General features: G+C 32.6%; 9 protein-coding genes across 9 annotated transcripts; 3 read left to right on the top strand and 6 right to left on the bottom strand.

Annotated features, from left to right (window-relative positions):
* Positions 1-1,206: 1,206 nt before the first annotated feature.
* On the top strand, positions 1,207-5,220 carry BX664DRAFT_356988 (fungal-specific transcription factor domain-containing protein). Its single transcript, XM_051547924.1, has 4 exons — positions 1,207-1,481; positions 1,548-1,806; positions 1,895-2,588; positions 2,647-5,220. The coding sequence occupies exons 1-4, from the start codon at positions 1,365-1,367 to the stop codon at positions 5,126-5,128; spliced, it is 3,552 nt and encodes a 1,183-aa protein (XP_051404015.1). The 5' UTR covers positions 1,207-1,364; the 3' UTR covers positions 5,129-5,220.
* Positions 5,221-5,827: 607 nt separating this feature from the next.
* BX664DRAFT_384013 (uncharacterized protein) lies at positions 5,828-8,775 on the top strand (the record flags this gene model as incomplete). Its single annotated transcript, XM_051549154.1, has 9 exons — positions 5,828-5,914; positions 6,006-6,175; positions 6,256-6,389; positions 6,470-6,535; positions 6,605-6,735; positions 6,810-7,029; positions 7,132-7,183; positions 7,264-7,689; positions 7,775-8,775. The coding sequence occupies 9 exons, from the start codon at positions 5,828-5,830 to the stop codon at positions 8,631-8,633; spliced, it is 2,145 nt and encodes a 714-aa protein (XP_051404016.1). The 3' UTR covers positions 8,634-8,775.
* A 679-nt stretch (positions 8,776-9,454) lies between these two features.
* Positions 9,455-11,036, bottom strand: BX664DRAFT_327266 (Rho GTPase activation protein). Its single transcript, XM_051544382.1, has 5 exons — positions 10,883-11,036; positions 10,635-10,775; positions 10,533-10,569; positions 10,290-10,468; positions 9,455-10,221 (listed from the first exon to the last, which is right to left on the bottom strand). The coding sequence occupies exons 1-5, from the start codon at positions 10,968-10,970 to the stop codon at positions 9,599-9,601; spliced, it is 1,068 nt and encodes a 355-aa protein (XP_051404017.1). The 5' UTR covers positions 10,971-11,036; the 3' UTR covers positions 9,455-9,598.
* Positions 11,037-11,169: 133 nt separating this feature from the next.
* BX664DRAFT_327271 (peptidyl-prolyl cis-trans isomerase H) lies at positions 11,170-12,390 on the bottom strand. The gene is made up of 9 exons (XM_051544383.1): positions 12,212-12,390; positions 12,118-12,141; positions 12,006-12,050; positions 11,902-11,944; positions 11,746-11,838; positions 11,621-11,653; positions 11,468-11,561; positions 11,321-11,374; positions 11,170-11,253 (listed from the first exon to the last, which is right to left on the bottom strand). The coding sequence occupies exons 1-9, from the start codon at positions 12,328-12,330 to the stop codon at positions 11,237-11,239; spliced, it is 522 nt and encodes a 173-aa protein (XP_051404018.1). The 5' UTR covers positions 12,331-12,390; the 3' UTR covers positions 11,170-11,236.
* Positions 12,391-12,548: 158 nt separating this feature from the next.
* Positions 12,549-13,549, bottom strand: BX664DRAFT_240306 (concanavalin A-like lectin/glucanase domain-containing protein; the record flags this gene model as incomplete). Its single annotated transcript, XM_051540221.1, has 5 exons — positions 12,549-12,605; positions 12,658-12,730; positions 12,811-13,029; positions 13,096-13,285; positions 13,402-13,549. Coding segments are annotated over 5 exons (687 nt in total), but the record flags the coding sequence as incomplete, so codon positions are not given.
* A 2,586-nt stretch (positions 13,550-16,135) lies between these two features.
* Positions 16,136-16,817, top strand: BX664DRAFT_327280 (uncharacterized protein). The gene has a single exon (XM_051544384.1). It carries the CDS (start codon positions 16,301-16,303, stop codon positions 16,493-16,495), a length of 195 nt encoding a protein of 64 aa, XP_051404020.1. The 5' UTR covers positions 16,136-16,300; the 3' UTR covers positions 16,496-16,817.
* A 770-nt stretch (positions 16,818-17,587) lies between these two features.
* Positions 17,588-18,885, bottom strand: BX664DRAFT_87258 (mediator complex subunit 25 von Willebrand factor type A-domain-containing protein). Its single transcript, XM_051549773.1, has 5 exons — positions 18,499-18,885; positions 18,342-18,402; positions 18,091-18,273; positions 17,696-17,992; positions 17,588-17,599 (listed from the first exon to the last, which is right to left on the bottom strand). Exons 1-4 carry the CDS (start codon positions 18,711-18,713, stop codon positions 17,819-17,821), a joined length of 633 nt encoding a protein of 210 aa, XP_051404021.1. The 5' UTR covers positions 18,714-18,885; the 3' UTR covers positions 17,588-17,599; positions 17,696-17,818.
* Positions 18,886-18,987: 102 nt separating this feature from the next.
* BX664DRAFT_327282 (2-oxoacid dehydrogenases acyltransferase-domain-containing protein) lies at positions 18,988-20,763 on the bottom strand. The gene is made up of 3 exons (XM_051544385.1): positions 20,420-20,763; positions 19,925-20,310; positions 18,988-19,853 (listed from the first exon to the last, which is right to left on the bottom strand). The coding sequence occupies exons 1-3, from the start codon at positions 20,539-20,541 to the stop codon at positions 19,075-19,077; spliced, it is 1,287 nt and encodes a 428-aa protein (XP_051404022.1). The 5' UTR covers positions 20,542-20,763; the 3' UTR covers positions 18,988-19,074.
* Positions 20,764-20,780: 17 nt separating this feature from the next.
* Positions 20,781-22,105, bottom strand: BX664DRAFT_327283 (ribosomal protein S5 domain 2-type protein). The gene is made up of 6 exons (XM_051544386.1): positions 21,930-22,105; positions 21,721-21,840; positions 21,429-21,669; positions 21,284-21,366; positions 20,993-21,214; positions 20,781-20,898 (listed from the first exon to the last, which is right to left on the bottom strand). Exons 1-6 carry the CDS (start codon positions 22,091-22,093, stop codon positions 20,886-20,888), a joined length of 843 nt encoding a protein of 280 aa, XP_051404023.1. The 5' UTR covers positions 22,094-22,105; the 3' UTR covers positions 20,781-20,885.
* Between the last annotated feature and the right edge of the window lie 5,632 nt (positions 22,106-27,737).

Genomic DNA, 27,737 nt, shown 5'->3' on the forward strand with positions numbered 1-27,737 from the left:
GACGCATGTTCAGAGGAAAAATACACGGTCTTGCAAATATTTTTCGGAAGCTACTTCGCAAGGCAGAACAACAAGGAAGATTGATAGTGGCTAACATCGATGAATATCTCACTAGTCAAGTTTGCAGCAATTGTGGTACGAAGTCCTTGGAAAACATAAAAGTTGGTGAATCTAAGTTGCATGCCGTCCAATCATGCACAAGTTGTGGACGTGTCTGGCAACGCGATCATAATGCTGCTCGTAACATCCATTCTCTGGCGATGAACTATATCAAAAGTGGATCTCGACCTTCGGTGTTCTCTCGTTTGCAACAATAATCCGGATAACAAACATCCGCGACGAATAAACGCCTGCGTTGTAAGTAAAAAAAAAAAAAGAAAAAGAAAAAAGTAGGATTTGAAGGCTCTCTTATTTGGAAATATCTGGTAAGTGCATGATTGACCCAATTTGGCAAGATGAATCCATTTTCACTTGTGTGATTTCATACTAACCGTCCCATTTCTATTTTGTAGACTCATTTTCATGTATGCTGACCCAACCTTTTTTTCTCAACAGTACCTCTCCCTTGGTACCCAAACTGCAAATTCAATCTCCGTTGCTTGGCTATTGGTGAAGGCATTCATATCCCTTTTGTTGATAATCAGACTTTCAAATAAAAATAATAATAATAATAACCTAATTTTAATAATTACATCATCATCATCATCATCATTAAGACAACAAGTAGTAATCATTTTAGTGTTTTTTTTTTTTGTTTTCATTGAGGAAGATCTTTTCCACTAAAAAGTGATGCACCACGTGAAACAAATCTTGTCAACCATTAAGTATTATTCGTTTTCAAACAAAACCAAAAGACTTATCTGAGCTGCATAAAATATAATACTGTAGTGATAAACGACAGATGATTTTAGTTATTGGTTAAGTAACATTTTATCGCATAAGAATTAAAATAAGGTCGTCGAAATCATCATAAAAAAAAAAAAAAAAATAGGCGTTTTACTCTTGTTGGGTTTCGAGATTTTGATTCGTGGAAAACGATGTATTTCCTCATTAGGAAAAAGGCAAAACATGGTCCAATTTTAGGCGGGTTTAGAAAAAAAAAAAAAGTAGCACGACTCAACGAATGAAAAAAAAAAAAAATTCACTTCAACTCTCACCCTTTTTCTTTTCCTTTTGTTTGGATACAACCGTGCTTTATATATATATATATATATATATATTATATATCATTTCCTTAATACCCTTTACTTTTTGTTTTAACCACTTTTCTATATCATATATATATATATATCTTTTTTTTTATATCTACATTCCCCTTCCTTAAACACCTATTTCCTTTATAAATATATACCTTTTTTTTTTTAATGCAATCTCCAACTGTACCTGATTCTCCTACTCTAAGTGATTCTAGTAGTAAAAAGAAAACCAATAATAAAAGACCAAAAGCAAGTGTGGCCTGTCATGAATGTAGGAAACGAAAGGTATATTATATTTATATATATTTATGTTTATAGTTGTTTCTCAGTTTTTATTATTTTATATGTTAGGTGAAATGTGAAGGTATAGAACCTTGTGCTAGGTGTCGAAAATCAGGTCTTACTTGTGCATTTCCTCAACAAGGTTTAAAACGTGGTCCTCCAAAACAATATATTGAAATCTTGGAAGCTAGAGTACATTTGATGGAAAAAGCTTTACGAAGTATTGGTGGTCCAGCTCGAGAAATATTGGACGATGCTTTATCTTTGGATCCTCATGCTTTACAAGATAAGAATGGTATTCATGAAGACGACACTACTATACAACAATGTAAGTTTTTTTTTTTTTTTTTTTTTTTTTTTTTTTTTTAATATAGATAAAAATTGAATGATTTATACCTTTTTTTTTATGTATATAGCCAATGAATTTCATTCCAACTCATTCCAGCATCAAAGATTACCTGATCAATATTCTATGAATGAATTGGGCCAACCCTATTATACCCATGATATTTATCAACAAATACATACACCACATTTATATCAACAAACTTCTGATTTATCAACAAATAGTGATGTAAAAAGTGAACCAACAACACCAATACCTTCTACTCATTACTTTGCTGATATCGATACTTCTTTGATTGACAAATATTTTGAACATATTCATCCTTATACACCAATGATTCACAAAGCTGCTTTTAATCAACAAATGATGAATATGAATGATCCACCTCCTATGTTATTACTTTATGCTATGTGTGCAGTTGCTTCCAGATGGTCTTGTACTCTTCCTTCTCGACCAAACGAACCTCCTGGATTCTCTTATTATCAACGTGCATTTGTTCTCATCGACGAAGCTTGCGTAGTACCTCGTGTAACAACTATACAAGCCTTGGTACTATTATCAAAATATCAAGAACATTACAAACGTACTGGTTATTTTTATCGTCCTGGTTATTATTTGGGTCTTGCTGTGGATATGTGTCATGCCATGAAATTATCTGTTTTACCTTCTATATCCTCTTCTGGAAATATTTTATCAGATGCATATAATTATGAAACTAAGAAAAGGGTATTTTGGACTACTTTTTTATATGATCTTTGGACAAGGTAATAACTAATGATAGTATATTTTTTTATATGTTACTCATCATTTTATTTATTATAGTATTGAAGAAGGAAGAGAAACTCGATTTAACAATTCACAATGTATGACCGAATATCCCTCACCAAACAATGACGAAGGTCCTGGATTTGAAGATATGGTGACAAGACACAATGTGATAATCCGTCTAGGCCGTATTTTATCTGATATTTATGGTTTCTCTCGGCGATTAGCTTCAAGGCAACAAATCCAAGGTACTGTACGAACATCAACTCAACAACTGGAAGAAGAAGGTAAACTGGTCGTGATTCAAACAAATTTAGAAACCTATCTACGTGAAATTTCCATGATTCCTCGATTTGATTATGCTCCAAGTAATCAAAATGTTGGGAAATATCCTGCTGATTCTGCTGCTGTCTCTGATGCTTTTGTTGGCTTTATTCATATGATGTATCATTATTCAATCATTCTTCTTCATCGACATCATGTCCTCTATCCTATTTCACAGCAACAACAACAACAACAACAACAACAACCAACAGACACCAATACTACTACTACTACTACTACTACAACAACAACAACAACAAAACGACCTTATCCTCATCAACAACTATGCGCGACCTCAGCTTCAATTATCAATAGTATTGCTGAATCTATGATGGAATCAAACAATATTGATGTATTTTACCTCCCTATTCGTGGCGTACAATTTACCATTTTATGTGTGACTATGGCTATTGCGGTACACAAATTCGAAATGGAAACGACTCTAGACGAAAAGAGAAAATCAAATGCAACAGGTCTTTACTGGCAGGCGCTTTCTATCATCAATAGGCTATCAACTGAAACCTCAGCTGTTGAATTACATTATATGGCAAAGGATGCTGAACTGGCTGAAATGTGTGGGAAATTGGCAATGGATTCTAACAACAATTACAATTATTCTCTACCACAGCAACAACCACAATCACCTGGATCTAATTTCACCTCTAATAATGATGGATCATCTACTTCGTCATCTCCTATTCTTACATCTTCCGTTATTTCATCTTCAACTGGCTCCGTAGTCGAAAGGATCAATAGATCTTCGAAAATAACAAAATCTCGACGTGGCACTGTATCTGGATCAACTTCATCAACACAAACTAGGCGTTATTCTTCTCAAAGCTTTACTCAAGATTCTCCATTTCATTCATCCATGAACGGAGCAGGATCCCCATCTGGAAAACAATCTTCACCGCCACCGTCATCGCAACAACAACAACAGCAACAACAACAACAGCAACATGAACATCAACAACAACAACAACAACAACATCAACAACAACAACAACAACAACAGCAGCAACAATATCAGCAACAGCAGCAGCAATTAGGAACACATTCACTTCATGGATCATCTTCAAGTGTAAATTCAGCAGCATTATTTAATTCCAGTGCATCAATTACTGATCCAGCAAGATTAGCTTCTATGCTGCAACTTGGTAATATTCCCATGACATCTTATAATCATCATCAACAACCAATTCAAGTACCAACAACCAATATTTCAATGCAACATCAGCAAAGACGCGTACCTCGACCACTTCATCATCATTATTCTCACTCTCAAGAAGATCTTCGTTCCTTGAACCATCGTCATATGAACAAAACCGGATATACTCGAGCTGGTTCACCTGGTTTCACCCCTGAAGGACGCCTCAAGAAACATAGATCAATGAAATTTTTACCTATACATACTCAACAATTACAACAAACTGTACAACAATACCCTCCTCCTTCATTACACCAACATCAACATCGTCAAATTCCATTTCCTCATTATCATCAACCCCATCACTCATTACCTCAACAACAACGATCAGATTATGCCCAACAATATCAAACATATCAACATCAAGGTTATTCTCAGCAACCATTTTCTTCGATGTCACAACAACAACAACAACAACAACAACAACAACAACAACAACAGCAACAGCAACAGCAACAACAACAGCAACAACAACAACAACAACAACAACAACAACAACAACAACAACAACAGCAACAACAGCAGCAGCAACAACAACAACAACAGCAGCAACAGCAGCAACAACAACAACAACAACAACAGCAACAACAAATGAATATGGCCATGATGATGCCATCATCAACGTCAACATCTATTTCTCCTCTTCATCGACGACATACTATCTCATTTACAGGCATGGATACCACTAGTTTTATTTCACCTATGATAACATCAGGATCACCAATGGGAATGGACTGTACAAACACTTCTTCTGGTATGATGCAACTAGACCAACCATATATTCCTTCAACAATGTCTCCAGTAAGTTCTACGATATCACAGCCTCCCATGACATCTAACACCACTACTGCTACTACTATGTATACACCAATGATAGAGGACGACCCACAGTTGATGATGATGGATTCTACAGCGATGCATGAATTACTTGCAGATTCTTCATCATTAGGAGACTGGGCTAGTGGGACTTTGGATATGGATCGGAAAGCGGAACGACATGTTTTATAATGATTAATGTAGTAGTGACTTACCCTTTTTTTTATTTTTTTTTTTCTTTTTTTATGCCATTCTCATTTTTATATATAATAAATTGTATGTACTGATTCTTTTTTTTTTTTTTTTATTTCACTTTGAACTTGTTTTTTGGTTGGGCGTTGAATCATCTTTATCCATGTATAAAAAAAAAGGGGGGAGACACAAAGGGGGGGGGTGGTCAAAAGGGGTACTGTAAATGCGTATATATATATATATATATATATATATGTTTGTGTGTGTGCTTGATGGTGATGATAGTGAAGGGAAACAAAATTGACAGACAATCATGTCTTTGATTGATTGTATGTATAGTCTATAACATATAAGGAGAAAGAAAAATATAGTTTAGAGTAGCAAAAATCATGTATCTATCTGTGGAAAATAAAAACCTCATTCTACTATTGTATGTACCTTATGTATTATCCAATGATATAAAACGTAGATAAGGAGAAATAGTAGATACTTAGAGATACAAAGGAATGTTACCATGTCAACAACTGTTTACAACACATCAAAAAAAAAAAAAACCTCCTTATGCTATTCACAGCTAAAAAAAGACTTAACAATCCATCTACTCTTTTTTTTTTTTCGCTTTCTTTCCTTTTCTTCATCTTCTTTGTATTACAATCTCATCCTTAGCTTGATTTTTTAGTCAAATCAATTCAATAACAAATGAATCCTATCATTCCACCCTTCTTCTTTCCATTTGGGAAACCTATTTCACACGTTGAACAAGAACAAAGACAACGTAAAATAATAGTAAGTTTTTGAATATATATATATTATATAATATGATGATGATGATGATGATGATTCGATTCTAATGAACTTTTTTTATGATAATGATTAGGCTATTGTCAAACATTTATATGGCTATCGTACTTTTATGACCGAACCTCATTTTGTTGCTGTCACTAAAACATGTGGTTTACCTCGTTATATGAATATTGCTTTATTTCGAAGGATGATCATGATGTCTTCACCTCAAGTCAATCGAATCAGTTTACCTCAGTTTATTAGGTAACAAAGAAGAAGAAAAAAAAATTATAATAATATAAATGGATGACACTCATAGGGATTTTATATACATATATATATAGTTCTTGGATGGAATTATCCAAAGATAAATATGATGATGAAGCTTTATTTTTCTCCATTTTGAAAAAATCATGTCAAGATCAATCTAATATGACAGAATATCTTACACCAGAGGATTTTTTACCAGTATTAGAAGGTAATTTAAAGTTAATAAAAAGAAAAAGAAAAAAAAATTTATTGATTTCTTTTTTTTTTTTTTTTTTTTTTTTTTTGTAGATGTTGTAATGAACCATCCTGGATTACAATTTTTAACTGATAATACTATGTTTCAAGAACGTTATAGTAAAATCAATTAAAAAAGAAGAAAAAAAAAAAGAAAAAGGATTTTATTAACATATATATTATTATTAGTTGAAACAGTGATTTGTCGATTATTTTATGATGCAGGAAGTTCTAATGGTAGAATGACATTAAAACAATTTCGAAAAAGTCATTTTACAGAATCTGTTAAAACATTAGGATGTAATAATGAACTTAATAATGTAAGTTTATATAATGATTATATATATTATGTATTAAAAATTCTCTCTCTATCTCTCTTTTTATTATTTATTAGAATTTTGATTGTTTTTCATATAAACATTTTTATGTGATATATTGTAAATTTTGGACATTGGATCAAGATCATGATTTAATTATACATGATTTAGATTTGATGAATTATAATGATGGTTGTCTTTCTCCTCGTATTGTTCATCGGATTATGCAAATGGGTCATCTCGCTCCTTTCTCTCGAGAAACTCCGTCTAATACCCTTTCTTTTCTTGATTTTATATGTAATACCTCCTTTTTTTTTTCTCCTATCTTTTTTTTTTTTTTCTTTCTTTTTTTCTTTCTTTTTTCTCACAAACACATATATATATATATATTGTTTTTAGGGTTTTTGTTAAATGAAGTAGATAAAACTACACCAAAATCAATTGAATATTGGTAAGTTATTATTATTATTATTATTATTATTATTTATATTTTATTTTATTATTTATTATTTATTATTATTATTATTGTAGGTTTCGTTGTATGGATGAAAATGGTGATGGTATTCTTACTATAGACGAACTTGAACCTTATTGGAATGAACAAATGTCAAGACAAATCAATAATAAAACTGAAGATAATGAAGAAGACTTGATTCGATTTGAAGATATTTTATGTCAAATGAACGATCTCATTCAACCTCGTCAACCTGGTCAATTTAGACTTCAAGATCTCAAACGCAATGGATATCTTGCTGAACGTTTTTTTGATACTTTTATTCATTTTGATAAGTTTCAAATGCATGAATCTTATCAAGGTTGTATACGGGCCAAAATACAACAAGAACGCTTGAAACTAAAATCTTTAGTTTCCTCTTTTTATGATTCTTCTTCTATGGTTTCTTTAAATGGTGATATTGGATGGTTGGATGATACGAATTATGGTTATTTTGTCTTTAGGTAATATGAAAACTATAAAAATCTTTCATTTTAATATATATAAATATATAAATATAATATATATATATATTTCTTTTTCTTTTAGTGATTGGTCTGATTATGCTGAAGCCGAATTTCAACAATTATTAGTGACTGAACATCATGATATACTGGAAGATATGCAACAACCAGAAGAAGAAGAGGAAGAAGATGAGGAAGAAGAAGAAGAGGAAGAATGTGAAGACGGCAATCATTTTGTTTATAATCAACATTTTGGTCAACATCAACTTGTTCAACCTTTCTTGGGCAATACTTTGGATAATCAACAACATTTTACTCATCAGGTAAAAACAGAACCAACAATGGATTATGGAGATATCATCATTCAACACAATAACATGATCAATCAACCCAAATGCAATAACGAAGGTACCTATTTTATGATGAATGAGCAAATACATCATACAAAGAAAAATAACCAACAACTACGGACGGGTGGTACCTTACATCACGAAGATGATCAAGATACTCTCTCAGAAAATGATAATTTGCCCACGCATGAAAACGATGAAGAAGAATCTGATAGCGCTCCATCTACTCCTACTTCTGCAAGTAGAGAATCACCCACCATTCTCTTGTCAGACACTCACCCGCAGTCAACACAAACAGTATCAGTCACAACCATCAGGAAAGAAATACCAATAAAATCATCATCGTCATCATCATCAACATCATCCTCCTCGTCATCATCATCATCCTCATCGTCATCATCCACTGATTGGCATCTACAACAACAACAACAGCAGCAGCAGTATGATCATCTTTTGATATCTGGAGATAAAGCAAACAACAATAAAGATATCACCTCTGTCAACGATGAACAGGATATTCAAGATATGTCGAAAGTCGAATGGACATGGTGGTTAGCAAGTCAAAGATTGGGCAATACAATGGATCAACTCTAGTAGTGATAGAATTATTCCCCTCTTCTTTATTTCTATTATTATTAGTATTATTACAGTATTATTATTATATCATTATTATCATAGTATTATTACTATTATTATTTGTCAATTGTGTAAGATTCTGGAAAAGAGATAACATCCTTTGTACTGTATATCTTTTTTTTTTTTTTTTTTTTTGGTATTTACATTAACAATTTATTGTTTTTTACTTCTAACAACCAAATTTCTATATATGCTTATATATATATATATATATATTATTACAAAATAAAGTTCTTATCTCAACAACATCTTCTTTTTGTTTTATATTTCTGAAAGAAGGACTACTAGTTTTTTTTTTTGACCATAGGAATGGTTGATGCATGATAGAGGCGAAAAAATAACAGGCATCCACACTTGCCTTTTTTAGACATGGAGTAGACGTCTTAGAAATTGTTCACCCATTTCATTTGTTATGTATACAGTATACAACAGCCATGTCAAGTAGCAGAAAGATCAAGCGATATTATTTCGTTGATGATGACCTAATATTGATTATCTTCAACAAGATGATGATGATGATGATGATGGTAGGTCCATTGCTGAAGGACTTTTATTCGCATACAAGAGTGATTTAAATGCACTATTGCAGTCATGGTCGATTTATTTTTCTTTTCTTGACAAACTTTCTGCAGTGTCATTATCATATGATACATGCATATCTATATATAATGTGGTGACATTGACAAAGGATAACGTACTGTATGTATCAAAACAGTATATATATATATATATATCTACATATATATAGTACTACAGTATGATAAAAAAAAAATAATCTAGAATTCAAAAAAAGAAAAGAAAGTTTATTCATACAATGAATACAGAAAGAGGGAATAATAATAACAATAACAATTGGATAATAGTAACAAGATAGATCATAACGGTAATAAAGAAGAAAAAGAACAATGAAGGTAATAATTGGATTAAGCACTATCTATGATGGGTTTGTTGAATTGTACGACTTGCAGAGGATCATTGCCACCATATTTGGAACGCTTGACAGGTAAAGTTTTTGATCGATGTAGTGAAGAAGTATGATCATCTTTTGAGTATGCAGAAGTCGGACTATGTTTTGTTGAAGATGAAAGAGAAGGATGTAAATTGTTAGGAGTATGGACGAAGAGGGGTTGTTGAGATGAAGATTGTTGTAGAGGAGTAATATAGGTTGATGATGGTGATGATGATGATGTATTTTCTTTCGTAATATCACTTGTTGTTGTTGTTGTTGTTGTTTGGTCTTCGGTCGATCGCCGGAATAAAGAAGATCTTGGCATTTGGAAACAAAGTTGATGTTCAATCAAAAATTGGACCACTCTTTGAGATGTCTTGTAATGAGCCGGATCCATACTACATTCTGGGTCAATAAGAATACCTGGAGTAAATACAGAAGCCAAATTGAAAGTATCCATTCGAGTGATATGAGCATTTTGACTAAATAAGAATAAGAGATCCAATAGATAGAAGAGTAAGAATTGATGCATTTGAGGTAATTGTTCGATAAGTCGTTGATATTCGTTCACTTTTTGCTCATCAGTAATTGGTTGATCTATAATAAAATGGATGATAATTGTTATTTAGTATAAATGATATAATTATATTTTTTTTTTTCTTTACCAATCACTTGTTGAAAAGATTGACATAATTCTTGTATAATAACAGGTTCAGGTAAATAGTTCAAATAGCGTCGAAGAACGTTGGCAGTATCATGAACCGAATATCCTTTCCAATCCAGTTGGCGTCCATAATCGGGAGGTGTGTTGAATATTTGTTGTAATTCACCAATACGTTTAGCACTATGTTGTGTAAATGAAATTGAGATTTCTGTATCATCCTAAACTAGATTTTTCTTCTATTTACCTGCCACTCATTCGGAAGATTCCTTCTGTATAAAGAGCTAACATATTATTAAAGAAAAAAAAAGTGAGTATATTTGTATTGTCTCTTTTCTTTTTTCTTTACCTTCTTCCTTCAAAAAACTACCACACTTTGCAATTAGTAAAGGAATATAACCCATGTATTGAACATTATCATCAGCATAAGCAATAGCGGCACGTGCATTGTCAACACTTTCTGCTAAAGGAACACCAAAGATTTGTCCAGCTTCTTTGTAGTATTTAAATAGAAAACAAAAACAATTTATGTTAATATTAGTTTAAAGCAGCTTTGTTATATATATATGTATAGATATAAATATGTGTGTGTTTTACCATCCAGTTTTTGATTTGGATTCTTATTTTGCGTTTTCCGTTTCCACCAACTTTTCAGTGAAGTATCCTTTTCTTTTGTTGTTTCCATTAGTGGGAAGATAAGTAAAAAAAAAAAAAGAAGTGAATATAGAAGAAGTGGAAAGAAAAAAAAAAAAAAAAAGCGGAAAAAATCTAAAGGAAGAAAAAAAAAATACAGACAGAAAAAAAAAAAAAAAAAAAAAAGAGGCGCTTGCAGGTCCATCACAGGCGCTGTGCAACGTCAACCAACTAAGCTATAACCTCCACTATTATGATCAATCCATCAAACACATTTTTATTCAAAAAGACAATAAATCTAAAACTATTAGTATTATACTACATTTGTCCACATTCTAAACAAAAAAAAAAAAAGGGATAATTAGATAAAACTTTTAATACACGGTGAATATTATTGATTACCTGTGATTTTGACAGGAAGCTTTGGTCTATTCTGTGGTCCAGTTGACACATTTTCTATACAAACAGAAAAAAAAAATCAGTCATTCATTTATATCAGTTATCCATTTGAATCAACCATCATTTGATAAAACTATTTTCTTATCATACCTATTTTCCGCAGTGTCAATAATCCATCAATCAGTTGTCCAAATACAACATGTTTACCATCCAAGAAATCACACTTGTCACAAGTAATAAAGAACTATATTAAAAAAAAAATTAATTAAATTCATATACTTCTCCATCGTTATCACTATCTACCTGACATCCATTAGTATTAGGACCGGAGTTTGCCTGTATCATACGAGAAAGAAAATTTATATATATATATATATAAATGTTAGGAAGAGCGAAATAATAACAAATAATATTTACTATATTTATACCATAGACAATAAACCAGCACCAGTATGTTTCTTTTCAAAGTTTTCGTCAGCAAACTTTTCACCATAAATACTAAGCGAACCTGTACCATCACCCTAAATCAAATAAACATAGAATAGTTATGGGTCAAAGAATTAAATTATATGCGTTTTATCTACCTTTATAAAGTCTCCACCTTGTACCATGAAGTCCTTGATCACTCTATATCAAAAGATTACAGTGAGATACCTTTGATAAATACAATATATTACTAGTGATTTACCTGTGAAAAATACTATTCTTGAATCCCTGTGGCTGACCATTACGTCTAATAATAAAAACTGTGTTATTTCACATTACTATTATCCTTTTTCTATAAAAAAAAAAATACTTGCTTATATTCTCCGGTACATAATTGTCTAAGAAACGAAGAGATTTTATTATTAGTTTCATTTCGATTCTTTTTATCTGCTATTCATTTCGCTTTACCTAAAGTTCTCCGCAGTTTTTGGTACAATATCTGAAAAAAGTTCCATCTTCATACGTCCAACCGCAACATCACCAATGGATATATCAAAAAATACAATAGGTCGTTCCGTTTGAGACATTTTTCTTTTTTCTTTTTTTTTTTAAAAAAAAAAGATAAAACAAAAGGAAGAAAAAAGAAAGTGGGAAAGGAAAAGAGAAAAAATTATGTTTATATTTTTTTTTTTTGTAGCGTGTTCTACAGCTGAGATACAATCAGTGGACTACGAAAATCAACTATCTTTATTCAAATTGATGAAAGATCAATCCTTTTTACTATCATCTAATAAAGCTATTTGGCACAAGTGATCGTCACCTTCTTGATATATGCTTTAACACTTGACTTTTGCTTGTCCCACTATTAAATAATGATGAGTACGATGATCATTCATAAATCGAATATCACTTACGTTAATAGGTCCATTTGCCCATTGAGCAGTTCCAGGAACAGTAGATGAATCCCATATGCCCAATTGAATACGTCTATTAAAAAAAAAAGAAAATAGTAAATGAGTAAATATATACAATAATAATGATAAAAAAAGATATGATCTATATATTACAAAGGTTCAGTAGGGTATTCATATTGGCCTCTGGAATCACGGGTACTAGCTCGAGTTTTAGTACGCACGATTTTGCCATCGATTGACCATTGTATTTGAGTGGGAGTCCAATTAATAGTATAAGTGTGATAAGCAGAACCAGGTAAAGCGTTTCCAGGAAGGGGATGGACACCACCATTGATACCATAAACAATCTTTTTACCCCAGAAGTAGTTGGATCTATACAACAAAATGAGTGAGTTAAAAGTGAATGGATATATTAAAAAAAAAAGAAAAAGAGCTTACTGAATATTTTGACTATTGCCACCCAAAAATTCAAAATCGATTTCATCACCACCATTACCAATACCAATGAATGCTGTAACAGCACCACCCACAGTAGAAGGTTTCATCGTAGCAGAAAAAGAACCATATTGAAGGTAAGTAGTATAATTGAAGGTGGATCCTTCACCAGGATAAACGTTATAGGGTAAGTCTAAAATAAAAAAAAAAAAAAAAAATAAAAAAAGAAGAAAGGAAAACAAACGGAAAAAGAAAAAAGGTTAAATCAATATCTGATGTGACAGCGATGATTTAATTATGAATACTTACTTGTAGCCTTGTCAATCTTGCGAATATATTTTTTGGGCTTGAGTAATTTCAATTCAAGGCCATTCTTAGTAAAAGCATATGTCTTGGAAGAATCTAAAGCTTTCCATCCAGCGTGTGATTTTGTAAAATCAGTAGTGACAGATTTGCATTTGGCTGCACGAGTTTCAAGGTCAGATGCTTGAACAGTGAATTGCAAAAGGGCAACAATGACCAGAAAAGTCGCGATGATCAGTTTAGAATACATGATGAAAGGAGTGGAAAGGGTTTGAGAAAAAAAAAAAAAAAAGGATAATGAAATGATCAAGTCATTTTATACTTTATCATGTCCTCCATGTGTCCATGGTAACACACATATGGTAGATTTAAAAATAGGTCTGTCATTGGTTGGAGAAAATATCAAAAGAACTTCTTGCATGTAGCAATAATTGATTCAATCAAACAGTGTGTATGCCCGATTTGGATATGGTGTAACGTGAATGTCATTATTATCTACGAAAGAAATCGTTCATACACTAGTAGTAGAAATGATTCATCATCAATAAAAATATCATTATCAAATAATAATATATAAAATCGATTTGATTCTATAGATAATAATCTGAATAAAAGTAAAAAAAAAAAAAGAATATAGATGTAAAAGTTAAATCGAAAAACGGTACATAAAAAAAAAAAAAAGAAAGTGTCCAGAACGGATGATCTATTTGATACTTGTATTCATTTTGGTTGAACGATCATCCAATAAAATAACTGTGTCACCTTGAATTACGCTCAAAAAAAAAAAAAAAAAATAGAGTAGTCAAAGACGGAGGAAGTGTATTTACTGTTCACAATCATACAGTGATAACAAATGATCCATTCCATCATGAATATCATCATTATCAACATAACATATCGTTTGCTACTTTTTGCAAAAAAAAAAAAAAAAGTATCCAGATTTATCCGAAAATCTTGCACTTCACGTCCAATAATAATGATCGTTCCTATTTTTCTTTTGTTTTCGAGTGTCACTATTATCATCTTGGTGTAACTTGCCAATCTATAAAAAGAATAATAGTAAAAAAAGAATAAAAAAAAAAAAGTCGTATCAGGATGATTCCTCGGCAACATTCGATCATCAGGTACACAAAAAAAAAAATGTCAGTCTACATAAAGCAATCGATGATTGAAGGTTTTATTTGGGAAAAATGGTGGTAAACTAAGTAACTAAATAAGAATAAAAACATGTATAATACAACTAATATAAAAATGACTAGCTAAGAAGGATGATCCCATATATATGATGAAAGAAACACAGCCAAAAGGTTCCCTATGCATAATAATTATGGTTGTTTCTATTCATAATAATCCATTGTTATTTCTATTGTTGTGGTTGTTGATGCTGCTGCTGTTGCTGTTGTTGCTGCTGCTGTTGATGCTGCTGTTGCTGTTGCTGTTGTCGTTGTAAGACCAATCGTTGAAATGCCTGAGGAGTCATATTTGCCAGGTTCATTGCGTTCACATTGCCAGTATTTGCACCATTCCCTGCTGCCGCTGCCAAAGCTGCCGCTGTTGCTGCTGATTGATTGCTCATTCCCATTGTGTTTGCATTGCTCACATTCATATTTCCTCCACCAAGGTTGATGTTTGATAATAGTAAACTATTTTGATTCAATCCTGGTCGTACACCTATATATTTTTCAAAAGAAAAGAAAAAAAAATACATATACATATTAATATAGCATCAAATGAATCATATCTTCTTTTATTACCATTCATTCCTTGACCACTCATAGCAGCCGCTGCATTCATCATCCTTTGTTGTTGTTGTTGTTGTTGAAGTTGTTGTAGCATCTGGAGATTCGCCACATTATTGCCGGTTGCCATCATATTAATATTGCTCGCATTTCCTGATTGGCCAGCCATCATGTTTGCAGATGTAAGATTGGGTCCACCTAAACTTGTTGTCGTCGTAGTTGTACCTGGTATATTCATGTTTTGAGATACTTGTTGCATATTTCCAGTTCCAATGCCTCCAGGTGCAACAGGGAGATTTTCAGACATATCTGGGAGTGGAATCCGCGTAAACACAATACCTATAAGCTTGCCACCAGAATGGGTCAATACCACGCCATGTTGTTCGGATACATTAGCAGTCGGATTGAATACCATAGTTGCAATCTAATAACACAATTAAAAAAAAAAAGTCAATGTCACATACATTCAATTACTGTTAATCTATTTTCCACTTACGTATCGTTTTTGTTCCAGATTTCGTACAAGAAGATTGAAATTAGTTTGATCTTGTTGGGTACTTGTATTCAGTGGTCGGAATTGACAAAATGGAAGTTTGTTTCCTACTGCTTGGCGTTGTAATAATTGTGCTTTGGCTAGAGAAGATCTTCCAATAATCTGTGCTCTTGGTGGCCACATCTCCGGGCGACTATATGTAGATATATAATTGAGTGAATTTGAACGTATATTGAGATGGTATAATACACTTACTATTCTTCCATACTAACACTGCCTCCACGTAATGTAATTGCAAATGCCCCACAATGACAACTGAATTCTTGTAATGTACTTTCTGGAGTCTTTATATGCCATACGATTTGTCCAGTCCAGATAGGTTCTGTTGGAGCAGATCCTTGTTGTTGTTGTTGAGGTTGTTGTTGCTGTTGCTGTTGCTGAGGTTGTTGCTGAGGTTGTTGTGGTTGTAATTGTGGTTGTTGAGGTTGTTGTTGTTGTTGTAATTGTTGCTGTTGTTGTTGTTGAGGCTGTTGCTGTTGTTGTGGTTGTTGTTGAGGCTGTTGTTGTTGTTGTGGTTGTTGCTGAGGCTGTTGTTGTTGCTGTGGTTGTTGCTGTTGTTGTGATAACAGTTGTTGCATTAGTTGCTGTGCTTGAAGATTCATTGGTTTCGGTGATGATTGATTTCCTTGTTGTTGTTGTGCATGCATTTGTCCCATTTGCGCCAATAAAGCTCTTTGCTGTGGTGTCAAGTTGGTGGGTAATTGTCCATTCATCATATTCAGATTTGCCAATAGAGCTTGTTGCTGTGTTTGTTGTGGTTGTCCTGGGGTTGTTTGTGCTGGTTGTTGTTGTTGGGCCTGAGCATTGATACTTTGAGGTACGGATGACATTGTAGGACGTACTTGCATATCACCCAAACCACCAGAAAATGCCAATGGAGCTGAAGTAACCGCACCAGAAGTTGAAGACATCATTGCAGCAGAAGTTCCATTTTGAGCATTGGCCATTCCACTGATTTTTTGCAAACTCATTTGGATAGCGGTCAGTTGTTGTTGTTGTTGAGGAGTGAGACTAGGAAGCTGTAATAACATTTGACGCTGCTGTAATAAATATGGGATCGGATTCTGCATGTTCGCCATCCTAAGTCCTTGCATCTGTTGCTGATTTTGTTGTTGAATTTGTGATTGTTGTTGTTGTTGTTGTTGTTGTTGAGGAGGAGGAGGCACCTGACCTTGACCTGACACTCCTTGAGACTGTTGAGATTGCGGAGGTTGTGATGTTGGTCGAAATGTAGGAGTCCCAATTGGTTGCATTTGTTGCTGTTGTTGTGGTAGAGGTGGTGTTTGTTGTTGTTGTACTGATTGTTGTTGTATTGGTTGCTGCTGTACTGGTTGTTGTTGTATTGTCTGCTGTTGCATTGGTTGTTGTTGTTGTACGGATTGTTGTGATAGGAACGGAGGATTGCTGGGTGAGACATCATTAATAGTGTTTTGACCTGTCTGATCGTTTGTCGCTGTACTGATGACTGGTGAAACGCTTTTAGCCATTTGATCGCCATTCGGTGGAGTAACAATAGATTGCCTTTTCGCTTGAGGTTCATGCATTTGTTTCTGAGAATTGAGTTGAGCATTGACACGAGCGTTGACTTCCGCAAATTTGGTGGGATCCAAGTTGGCTTTGGGTAGATTGATTTGACCAGGAACATTTTCACGTTTGCGCTTCTTGCCAGGATCATTACTACCAGCTTGATGAGGTGACATTTGTTGGGAAGATATTCCTGATAAAATAATATGTTAGCTCTATCCTTTTTTTTTTTTTTTATTCCTATATATATTTAATTACCAGTAGTTTCAGACTTGACAATTGATGATTTGGGTGTTTCAACAGGTAATTTGAAGCCGGCAAGTTTGACAAGATGTTGATCTGCTACTGTGTTTGTCAGGGTATGAATATCGGTTTTTTCATCATTCACCTAGATATAAAAAAGAAGAGTATACGAGTTAACCTCTAATATATCGATAAGTTTTGTTTCGTTTCTTTTTTTTTTTTTTTTTTTTTTTTTTTTTACATCTAAAAGAAACTTTTCCAAATCCGTATATCCCTTTCTTGGAGTAATAAGAGATAGATGAACTTTGTTCTAAAAGCATCAATAATATATAAGGTTAGGCTACTGATGATTCATCTGGTTTTATCAAAGTACCTTTTTCATTTCAGCTGCTATATCGTCCAAAGTAAAGTTGTTGTAACGATCCTTCAAGTTGTTGACAACACCAGTTTTGTAGGGTAAACTGTTGGATACTAGGATGCAATGGAGTAAAGGATCTTGATTCACCATGTCACTTTCTTCCCTATAATCATCAAAAAGCTATTTTTTTTTTTTTTTGATAAAAAGAGATATTAGTTTGGATCACTGAGACGATATATATATATATATATATGGGTATATGCGTGTTTTCTTTTTACCTCCATGGCAGCCACTAGTCCTTCAGCAGCAGCATTCTTGAGAATACCACCATCTTTACATTGGATACTTTTCAGAATGTTTTGGAAAAGGCCGAGTTCAGAAGTAAAGTACTTTCGATCCACTGTCACTGTTGAGCAAGGATTATAATCACCATAGACGACAAGACCATATTTGAGTACAGGCTAAAGATAAAGTAAGTACACGTATATAAGTATATTTACTTGTCCAAGTTTTTCTTTTTGATACTTACAGTGATTCGTGTTTTTGATAGCTTGTCTTCTCCTTCAGAAATAATAGGACATCGAAGTTGACTATAAATAGAATAATAAAATCAGTACTTTGTATAGAATTATGGACAATAAATAATACTAATAAGAAAAAAAAAAAAAAAAAAAAAACTCCTTTACCGTAAAATAGGATCAACATAGGATTCATAGAGAGTAGTGAGATGTGGTTTCATACGAGCAGAACCATCAATGACGAATACACAGGCAACGTCTTTTCGATGATGATGTGAAGTCGGTAGTTGTGGGGACGATTGTGGAACAGAAGCTGAAGGTGATGCTTGTGATCCTGGTGTTGTCGCTGTGTTCATTGTAGTTGACGCAATAGCTGTTGCCATAATGGAACCAAAGATAAGACAGAGTGTATATAAATGTCAAAAAGGTAAAATCAAGGTATTTTTTCACAAAACTATAGTAATCAGAGAATATATAAATATAAATAAATAAAAAAGATAAATAACAGGAATTAATGAGTGGAAGGAAAAAAAGAAGAAGAAGAAAAAAAAAAAAAAAAAAAAGAGGAATGGAGAAGACCAAAAAAAAAAAAAAAAAAACGCGGAGCTGTAAATCAATGTCAAGGAGAATGGTGAAGAAAAACGAGAGTGGATCAAAAAAAAAAAAATATACTATATTAAATCTGTTTATTTTTTTAATTTACATAAAAAAAAAAGAAATCTATACTACTAATCTATGGTAAATTTATCGAAGTTCACTAGTAAGTAAGGCAGGATTTTCAATCAACGTTTTCCAAGTATTCCCAAACCGAGCAACAGTAGCACCATCAATAATTCTATGATCCGCCGACCAACTGATAGGTAAAATTTCCTTGGACACGACCTGGCCAGCCTGATCAAATCTAGGTAATTTCTGCATCTTGCCTAAAGCCACAATAGCCAATTCTGAAGAGACAATAACAGGATTTGCGTACGTACCTGAAATAGTGCCAATATTGGAAAGAGTGATGGTACCATTTTGAAGATCTTCTAACGGTATAGCATTTGTTTTACCCAGTTCCACCAATCGATGTAGTTCAGCCGCGACTTCAAAGATAGTTTTAGATTGTACATTCTTAATATTGGGCACAATCAGACCTTGAGGAGTATCCATAGCAACACCAACATTATGAGATCCACGATATATTAATTGTAATGAATTCACATCCTTTTGATCACCTGTAATCATAGCATTCATAATAGGATAGTAGGAGAGAGCGATGGATAAACTTTTGATAAAGATAGGAAGGTAGGATATCTTGGTAAAAGGATACATGTTTTGGTGTTTGGTGATATGATCATTTAGTGATGATCGATATTGTGTCGTAGCATCCAATTCTATTTCATCCTTGTAACCCAATTGAGGAATAGTGAGTGATTGTGTCATGGTTTTGAACATTGTTTTTTGAATCATTGATAGTGAGGTTGTTGTATCTTCTCCTTCTTTGATTGGCATAGTTGTATCCACCAATGTTGATCCATCCACTAAATATTTATATACATATATAAAAAAAAAAAGTAAGAAGAAAGTTTCATTTCATATTATCTATATATACCTTGTAGCTTTCTATTCAAATGATCTAGAATATTTTCTTTCAGTATACGTCCACCTTTTCCAGTTCCTTTCACATCCGTAATCTTGATATTATTAGTCAAAACAAGTCGTCGTACAGAAGGAGCCATAAATGAGTCATGTTTTTCTCGATGCAATGTCGTTGGAGTTTCTTCCATTGGCGTAATGTCCTCTATCTTGCATTGTTCTTGATCACCTTCCGCTTCAATATCTACTAGAGGTTGACCAACCTTTGCAATGTCATGTACATCATGGTAAAGCTTCGTAATTTTACCAGAATAACGAGACGTAATTTCAACAGAGGCCTTGTCTGATTGAACTTCACAAATCTTGTCAAATTCAGCAACTGTTTGTCCAGGTTCAACAAACCTACCAAACCAAAAAAAAAAAAAAAAAAAAAAAAAAAAAGAAAAGAAAAAAGAAAAAGGAAAAAAAAAAAAAAGTTAAAATATGACATTCTTTCTCTATTATGACTTACCATTGAATTAATTCGCATTCCGTAATACCTTCACCAATATCTGCTAATAGAAAGGACTTGACACCTAGTTGCTGAACAGTGGTATGGAATGGATGACGGATAAAAGAAGGAGTATAAACCATAGATTTTTGCGTCCTGGATAGACCATTTCTCTATCAAAGGAATTAGAAAAAGAACTACATTCATTTTCATATTGCTACTTACTTTAACTATTGGTGATGAAGTATATGTAACCAAGGTACGCTTCAATATAAATAGTGGTTGTCTTGATAAACGTAGGATATTCATAGCGGTATCGAAAAAAAAGGGGTGAGGGGAAAGAGAAAGATAGATATAAAAAAAAAAAAAAAAAAAGGGAAACTGTGAGAAAACTGACAAAAAGTCGTGGGAAAATTTTTTATTTGTTTGCGGGTTAAAAAAAAAAAAAGTAATACAACTAACTATACACGAATCTATATCATCACCACTATTTCTTTTGTCTATTAAAAAGGCAAATAATTAATATATATATATCAGAAGCATGATTTTGTCTTTTTTTTTTTTTTTTTTTTTTTTTTTTTTTATAATGATTACCTAGAAACCTTATCATCGGCCAAAGCTTTTTGAATCATTTCAGAAATATCATTGACTTTAACCAAAGTGATTTGAGAGCACCTTAAGATTTGATCCATTTCCAAAGGAATACCACCAGCTTTTGTTAATGAACAAATTTCTTTGTGAATGTTCATCGTCATTGTCATATCACCTTCTTTAACTTGTTCCTCTAAATAGCTTGGATCCACCACCAATAGATTTCTAATAATAATGTATATATTAATCAGTTTTAAATACATATATATATAAATATCATTATATCAAATTTACCCTTTATCAAAAAAGTTGAATGTAATTGAGATTGGTATATGATGGACACTTAAAGGTACTGGATTCCGTTGATCTACTGGATGCTATAACAAATAAAATAAATATTAGATTCTATATAAATATCAAATCATTTATTATCACTTACAATAGTCACTTCTTCTCCTACTACAGTCACATCTGGTCGTCGAAAATGTAGTAATGCCGTAATTGCCGCAATAGAAGCACAGTCCACCAAGTTGCCATCATGATCTAAAAAGTGAAGATCTATCCGTATCTGCCACACCTTTTCCCCAGCAACTATACATAAACCTTCTGTATCAATAGCACGACTACGACGCATAGACTTCTCAATCAGTCGACTAATCATCACTTCTTGTTCTGAACGACTATATAAAAAAAGAATCAGTAACGGTGATACATGTCTTGTTTTCGATTACCTTCCTGCTTCAAATGAAGGACTGGCCATGGGTGATATTTCTGTGTTGAAAACGAGTTGTCCTTCTGTAGGTTTATCTTGACGTGGTCGTATCACTTGGGCTGAAACGGTCGCAGAGATTCTATACATATATATATTAAAAAAAAACAAACGATACACATCAATACTTTTATGCATTGATAAACTCTTTTTTTTTTTTTTCTTCTTTACCTTGTTCTACCAAGTTGTACTTCTACTTGACCATAATCTGATCCAAACTTTAATTCTATAGAGCGTACATCGTATATTCCACGGCCATCTACACGTTGATTTGCTTTTAATGCTGCAAGCAAAAAATCGTTTTCATTCACGCTTGGATCACTGTTCTTCACCATTTTTTTTTTTTTATGAGTAAAGAAAAGAAAAAGAAAAGAAGTGTATCTTAGGCTGAGATTCATAGTCACTCACAGAAAAAAAAAAATTACCATTTGAGACCCCGCTTTTTAACTTGTTTCCTGCACCAAAAGCGTTATTTTCTTTTTCTTTTTCTTTTATTGTACGTTTATCCTTTAATACAAACCAAAGCAAGGTATGAAAATAGTAATAATAATAATAATAATAAAAGATATTTTTTATACATATCCATCGTATTCATGGATTAACTCGATCATTCCATCTCTTTTGTGCAATACCTTCTAGCTAATACAAGGGAACAACAAGTAACTTTAACCTGTTATATTCCGTGTTATTCACTTTTGATAAGGTGAATCTATTTTATTATGCTACCAACTTTATATGATATTGATCTCTTCTTTCTTTCTTTTTTTTGTTTGAATCTATATCGTAGCTATATCCACTGGTACCGCTCAAACTCATCATTTACATCTTCCTCGAAGGTAAATAGTGGTGATACAAACTGGGGACTGTCCTCATCAACAATTAACGACGATACTTCTTTTTTTTTTTTGGACACTTGTATTGGACATTATGCGTCATATCACCAACGGTTCTTCTCTCAATAATAGAATAGGAAGGCAAGCTGAAAAAAGAACGCTACTGTTTGTGTGTTTATTCTGTATTTTTAATTCTATTCCTTTTTTTTTAAGTCTATTTCATCCATGCAACATCAACTATCGATTGTATTACCGTAAGATGTGTGAACTAGCTACAATATCACTATTAAGGTAAGTTCCCAAAAAAAAAAAAAAAAAAAGAATTACTATTACTGTGGTTGGTGTTTTTCAATGTTACTTTATTTCTTTTCTACACGAATCGTTTCAAACTTTATTATTTCATCCATCATTTATTGTCTACCTCAAATAATATATTTTTTTTTTCCAAAATCCTTCCTCGTTGGCGCTATAGACAGCTACTAGTACACAACGTAAGTCTAAAAAGAAAAAGAAAAGAAAAAAAAAAAAAGACGAAGAAATATTGATCCATGCAAAATTACTCACCATGATTTTATACCAATAGAATATGACTAGATGATTATACAACAAGGTCAACGAAACGAATGGACGTACAACTCGATGCATATATACGGCAGGATCAATATACAGAAGAATCAATATACAGAAGGATCAATATACAGATGGATCAACTATTAGACAAAATCTCTCTTCTTGATTATCTCCTATGATTTTGGTTGGCTTCTCTATCTCCTTCTTTTTTTTTTTTTTATCATGGATGATTCTTTTACGGATAGTTACAATAATAGTAGTAGTAGCAGTCATAGATAGTGGTGTGCATAGTGTATCATCTTCTCAATAAAGTCTTACGCATAATCATCAATAATCTCAAGTATTGTCAACAATTATCAGATAAAATAGAGCTAGACAATCAATGTATCTTTTTTTTTTTTTTTTTGTAAAAAGAAGATTGTACCATCATCGTCATCATCATTGGTGTAGTCGCCATAAATACAGATTTATAAACTCCCCATTATCATTATCAACGTCAATATGATTAAATGAAGCAAATACATCATAAAAACAATCACCAAGGAAAAAAAAATGACAAGTAGATGTTGAAAAAAATGGTTTATACTTGTTTGGACATACTTTTTTAAATAAAATCAACTGAATAAAATAAAACAAGAATATGTTATTATTTTCTATAGTAAAAGGAGGAGGATGAAGGGTAGTGATAGTTCTGTTAGCATGGTATACATATATGGATAAGAGAAATGTTTCAAAGTTATAAGTATAATAATAAGACAAAAGCGTATTGCTATATCATTTATCAGTCTTTGCTGTATTCTTCCCATAGATATTGACAGCTGTATCGTTCAGTACAGTTTTCAGTACTAAAAAAAAAAAAAAAAAAAAAGGAAAGAATAATATACCTAGTAAAAATGATGATTATCCACTGTGTCTAAAAAAAAACTCCATGTAATTTAGTGGTTGATGTTGGCTTCTTACAATATTGGTATATTGATAACATTTGCTGATGATAATGGGGACGACTTGCGAAAATAATGACATAGATGATAGACACAATGGTATAATATGAATATAATTTTATTGAAGAAGATGACATACTGAACATGGTAACACTACTGTATCTATAACTAAAGCAATCCATTCAAAGCGTCAAGTAAGATAAGATCCAGTTGTATGTTCATCCGTCCAATTTATTCCCATCTACCTTCCGTCTGTTGATCCTGTTGTATATTCATCCTAGTTGTCAGTCTATCTTTCTGTACAAATTGAAGTAGTAAGTACTTGTGTATCTAGATAAAAAAAAAAAAAAAAGAAGAGATCAAGAACGAATTATGTATACTGTATACAATAAAAAAAAGAGAAAGAGAAAAACAAAAGGAATAAAGTTAGGAAGAGTATTTTTGTAATAAGCTTGCCTTTGGTTTATTTGAGTTTACCTTTTTAATTGTTGTATTTTGATTGATTGAGCCATTGCTTGGTGGAGGTAGTTTAGAAAGGAAGAAGAGAAGAAAGAAAAGGAAGGGAAGAAATAAAAGAAGAAATAAAGAAAAGGAAGGGAAGAAATAAAAGAAGAAATAAAGAAAAGGAAGAAAAGAAAGAAAAGAAGAAATAAAAAACGAAACGTCAGTTATAGTTTTTTGTTTTCATCTTTACTTTGTAGCATGATGCTGTGATGTGATTAATATGATCGTTGCTAGTTGAATGCTGAAGAGAAAGATGAAGAGAAAGTAAAAAGGGATGAATGGATTGGTTGAATAGTTGTAAGAAAAAAAGAGAAGGAAAAAAGAGAAGGAAAAAAGAAGGAAAGAAAAAAAGGAGAAGGAAACAAAAGACGAAACGCGGTAAACAAAAAAAAAAAAAAAAAAAAAAAGAGAGAAGGAATGAATGAACGAATGTAGTTTGTGAGAAAAGAAAAAAAAGGAAAAAAAAAGAAGAAGAAGGAATGAATGTAGTTTGTGAGAAAAAGAAAAAAAAAAGAGAAAAGGAATGAATGAATGTAGTTTGTGAGAAAAGAAAAAAAAAGAGAAAGAATGAATGAATGTAGTTTGTGAGAAAAGAAAGAAGAAAAAAGAATGAATGAATGAATGTACTTTGTGAGAAAGAAAAAAAAAGAATGAATGAATGAATGTAGTTTGTAAAAAAAGAAAAAGAATGAATGAATGTACTTTGTAAAAAGAAAAAAAAAGAAGAAGAAAAAAAGAAAAAGAAAAAGAATGAATGAATGTACTTTGTAAAAAGAAAAAAAAAAAGAAGAAGAAAAAAGAAAAAGAAAAAGAATGAATGAATGTACTTTGTAAAAAAAAAAAAAAAAAAAAGAAAAGAAAAAGAATGAATGAATGAATGTACTTTGTAAAAAAAAAAAAAAAAAAAAAAAAAGAAGGAATGATTGAATATAGATTGTAAAAAAAAGAAAGAAAGAATGAATGAATGCACTTTATAAAAAAGAATGAATGTCCGTAATTACCTTTTTTGGCAATGTGGATGAATTATGATAAAAAGAAAAATGCTTCTAACTTGCCCAAAAGACGCGATATTAAAAAATTAAAAACAGATTTACAATCATCCTGTAAATCTGAATAAACTGTGAGAGTTTTACTTCAATAGACGCGTTATTAGTGTGATTATTTAAAAAAAGGCATTTGTGAGCATATCATATTTATAGTGATTTTTTACTTAAAAAAACTAAAGTCGACCAAATGCCACCAAATTTATACCAAGGGTAATCCTACTTAAAAGCAATATACTGGCACTTAAATGAGATCTCTACTGCGATTGGTTGTGGAGATATTCGCTCTGAAAGCAGTAAAAAGCATATTTTTTTAATTTTTCTCAAAAAGGAACAAGTGAATCCTATAAAAAGAAAACATAGAATCTGAATCAGAAAAGAATTCTGTATCATATACAGATGGTTTGGTTGAATTAGAATAAGTCTTTTAGTGAAAAGTCAAAAATTGACTTTTACACAGCCACGATGTTCAGTGTGGCAAATGCCCCGAGCTAATGTCAAGCCCTAGAATATGTATAGGGTAAGGCCGCATTGGAAGGTGGCCGAAATGGTAAGACCTGGGGGAAATTCCTTGGGCAGTCTGGGAAGAAATTCCTAGGCGTAGCTGGGGGCAGTACCTGGCTGAAAGTTGGGGGTGAAGTTTGAAGGAGTCTGGGAAGAAATTCCTGGGGTAAGTCTGGACGTGGAGTCTGGGCGAAATTTGAATGGATCTGGGGGAAGTATGATGAAGTCTGGGGGAGTGATGAAGTCTGGGAAGAAATTCCTGGAGTAAGTCTGAGTGTGGAACTTGGACGAAATTTGACTAAGTCTTAGAAATTTGACTAAGTCGATGGGATCTGGGGGAAAGTTGCCTAGCTGGGGGGCAACTCTAGTGCACTCCTTAGGGAGACTTTTGAGTTCTGGGGGAAATCTGACTTAAGGGGAAAGTATTTCTCCTTTGTCAGAATAATCTGGTAGGGGGGGAGTTTTTTCTCTCTTACTGGATTACTCTGATAAGGGGGGAATTTTGTCTCTTCTGTCAGAATAATCTGGTAAGGGGGGAGTTTTTTTCCTTCTTACCAGGATTACTCTGATAAGGGGGATATTTTTTTCCTTTGAGTCAGAATACTCTGATAGGGGGGATATTTTTTTCCTTTTTGTCGGGGGTACTGATGCAGTTAGAGTCCATTGCTGAATGTGTAAAATATTCAGTATGACACTTATATTGAATCAGTATGAATTAATATTGCCCTTTGACCCCTCTACCCTTTAGTGTGCTCGTCATCACCGTGGGCCAGTGTTCGATTCTCGATCATTGTCCCCTTTGGTGCTCTCACGGGTAGGCTATGCACCAAGGAGTGTTCCCTCAGGTGGGGGGGAACACAGGGGGGGAGGAGGGAACATTTTAGCAAATTATACGAAAAGTTCCGCAAGGAACTTGGAGTGTAATTGCTAAAATATTTCTAAGTTGTTCATAGTCCGCTTGGAGTATAATATATTCTAAGTGGTTCAATGTCCGACTTAGAGTGTGATTCCTTTTTTGGTATTCGGAGTTCGGAAGAATGTAGAATAGAATCAAGAATAGAATCTATGAATAGAATCTTAGAATAGAATCTTGGATGAATCTTGGATGAATCTTGGATGAATCTTGGATGAATCTTGGATGAATCTTGAATGAATCTTGGATGAATCTTAGAATGAATCTTAGATCAATCTTAGATTAATCTTAGATCAAACTTAACTCAATCTTAGATCAATCTTATATCAATATTAGATCAATCTTAGAACAATCTTAACACAATCTTAGATCAATCTTAGATCAATTTTAACTCAATCTTAACACAATCTTAGATCAAATTTATTCTGATTTGTATGAATTTAGTTTTTTTTTTTTTTTTTTTTTTTTTTTTTTTTTTCGATTATTTTATACTTTGGGTTTGGGTTTCTATGTTTGATAAAAAAAATTTGTGTTTATTTAGGGTTTTTTTTTTTTTTTTTGGGTTTGGGTTTTTGCTTTGAGCCTTGGGTTTGGGTTTTGGGTTTGGGGTTGGGTTTTGGGTTTTGGGTTTTGGGTTTTGGGTTTGGGTTTTGGGTTTTGGGTTTTGGTTT

Source organism: Halteromyces radiatus (assembly GCF_025201355.1).
Source record: "Halteromyces radiatus strain CBS 162.75 chromosome Unknown BX664scaffold_2, whole genome shotgun sequence".
NCBI lineage: Eukaryota > Fungi > Mucoromycota > Mucoromycetes > Mucorales > Cunninghamellaceae > Halteromyces > Halteromyces radiatus.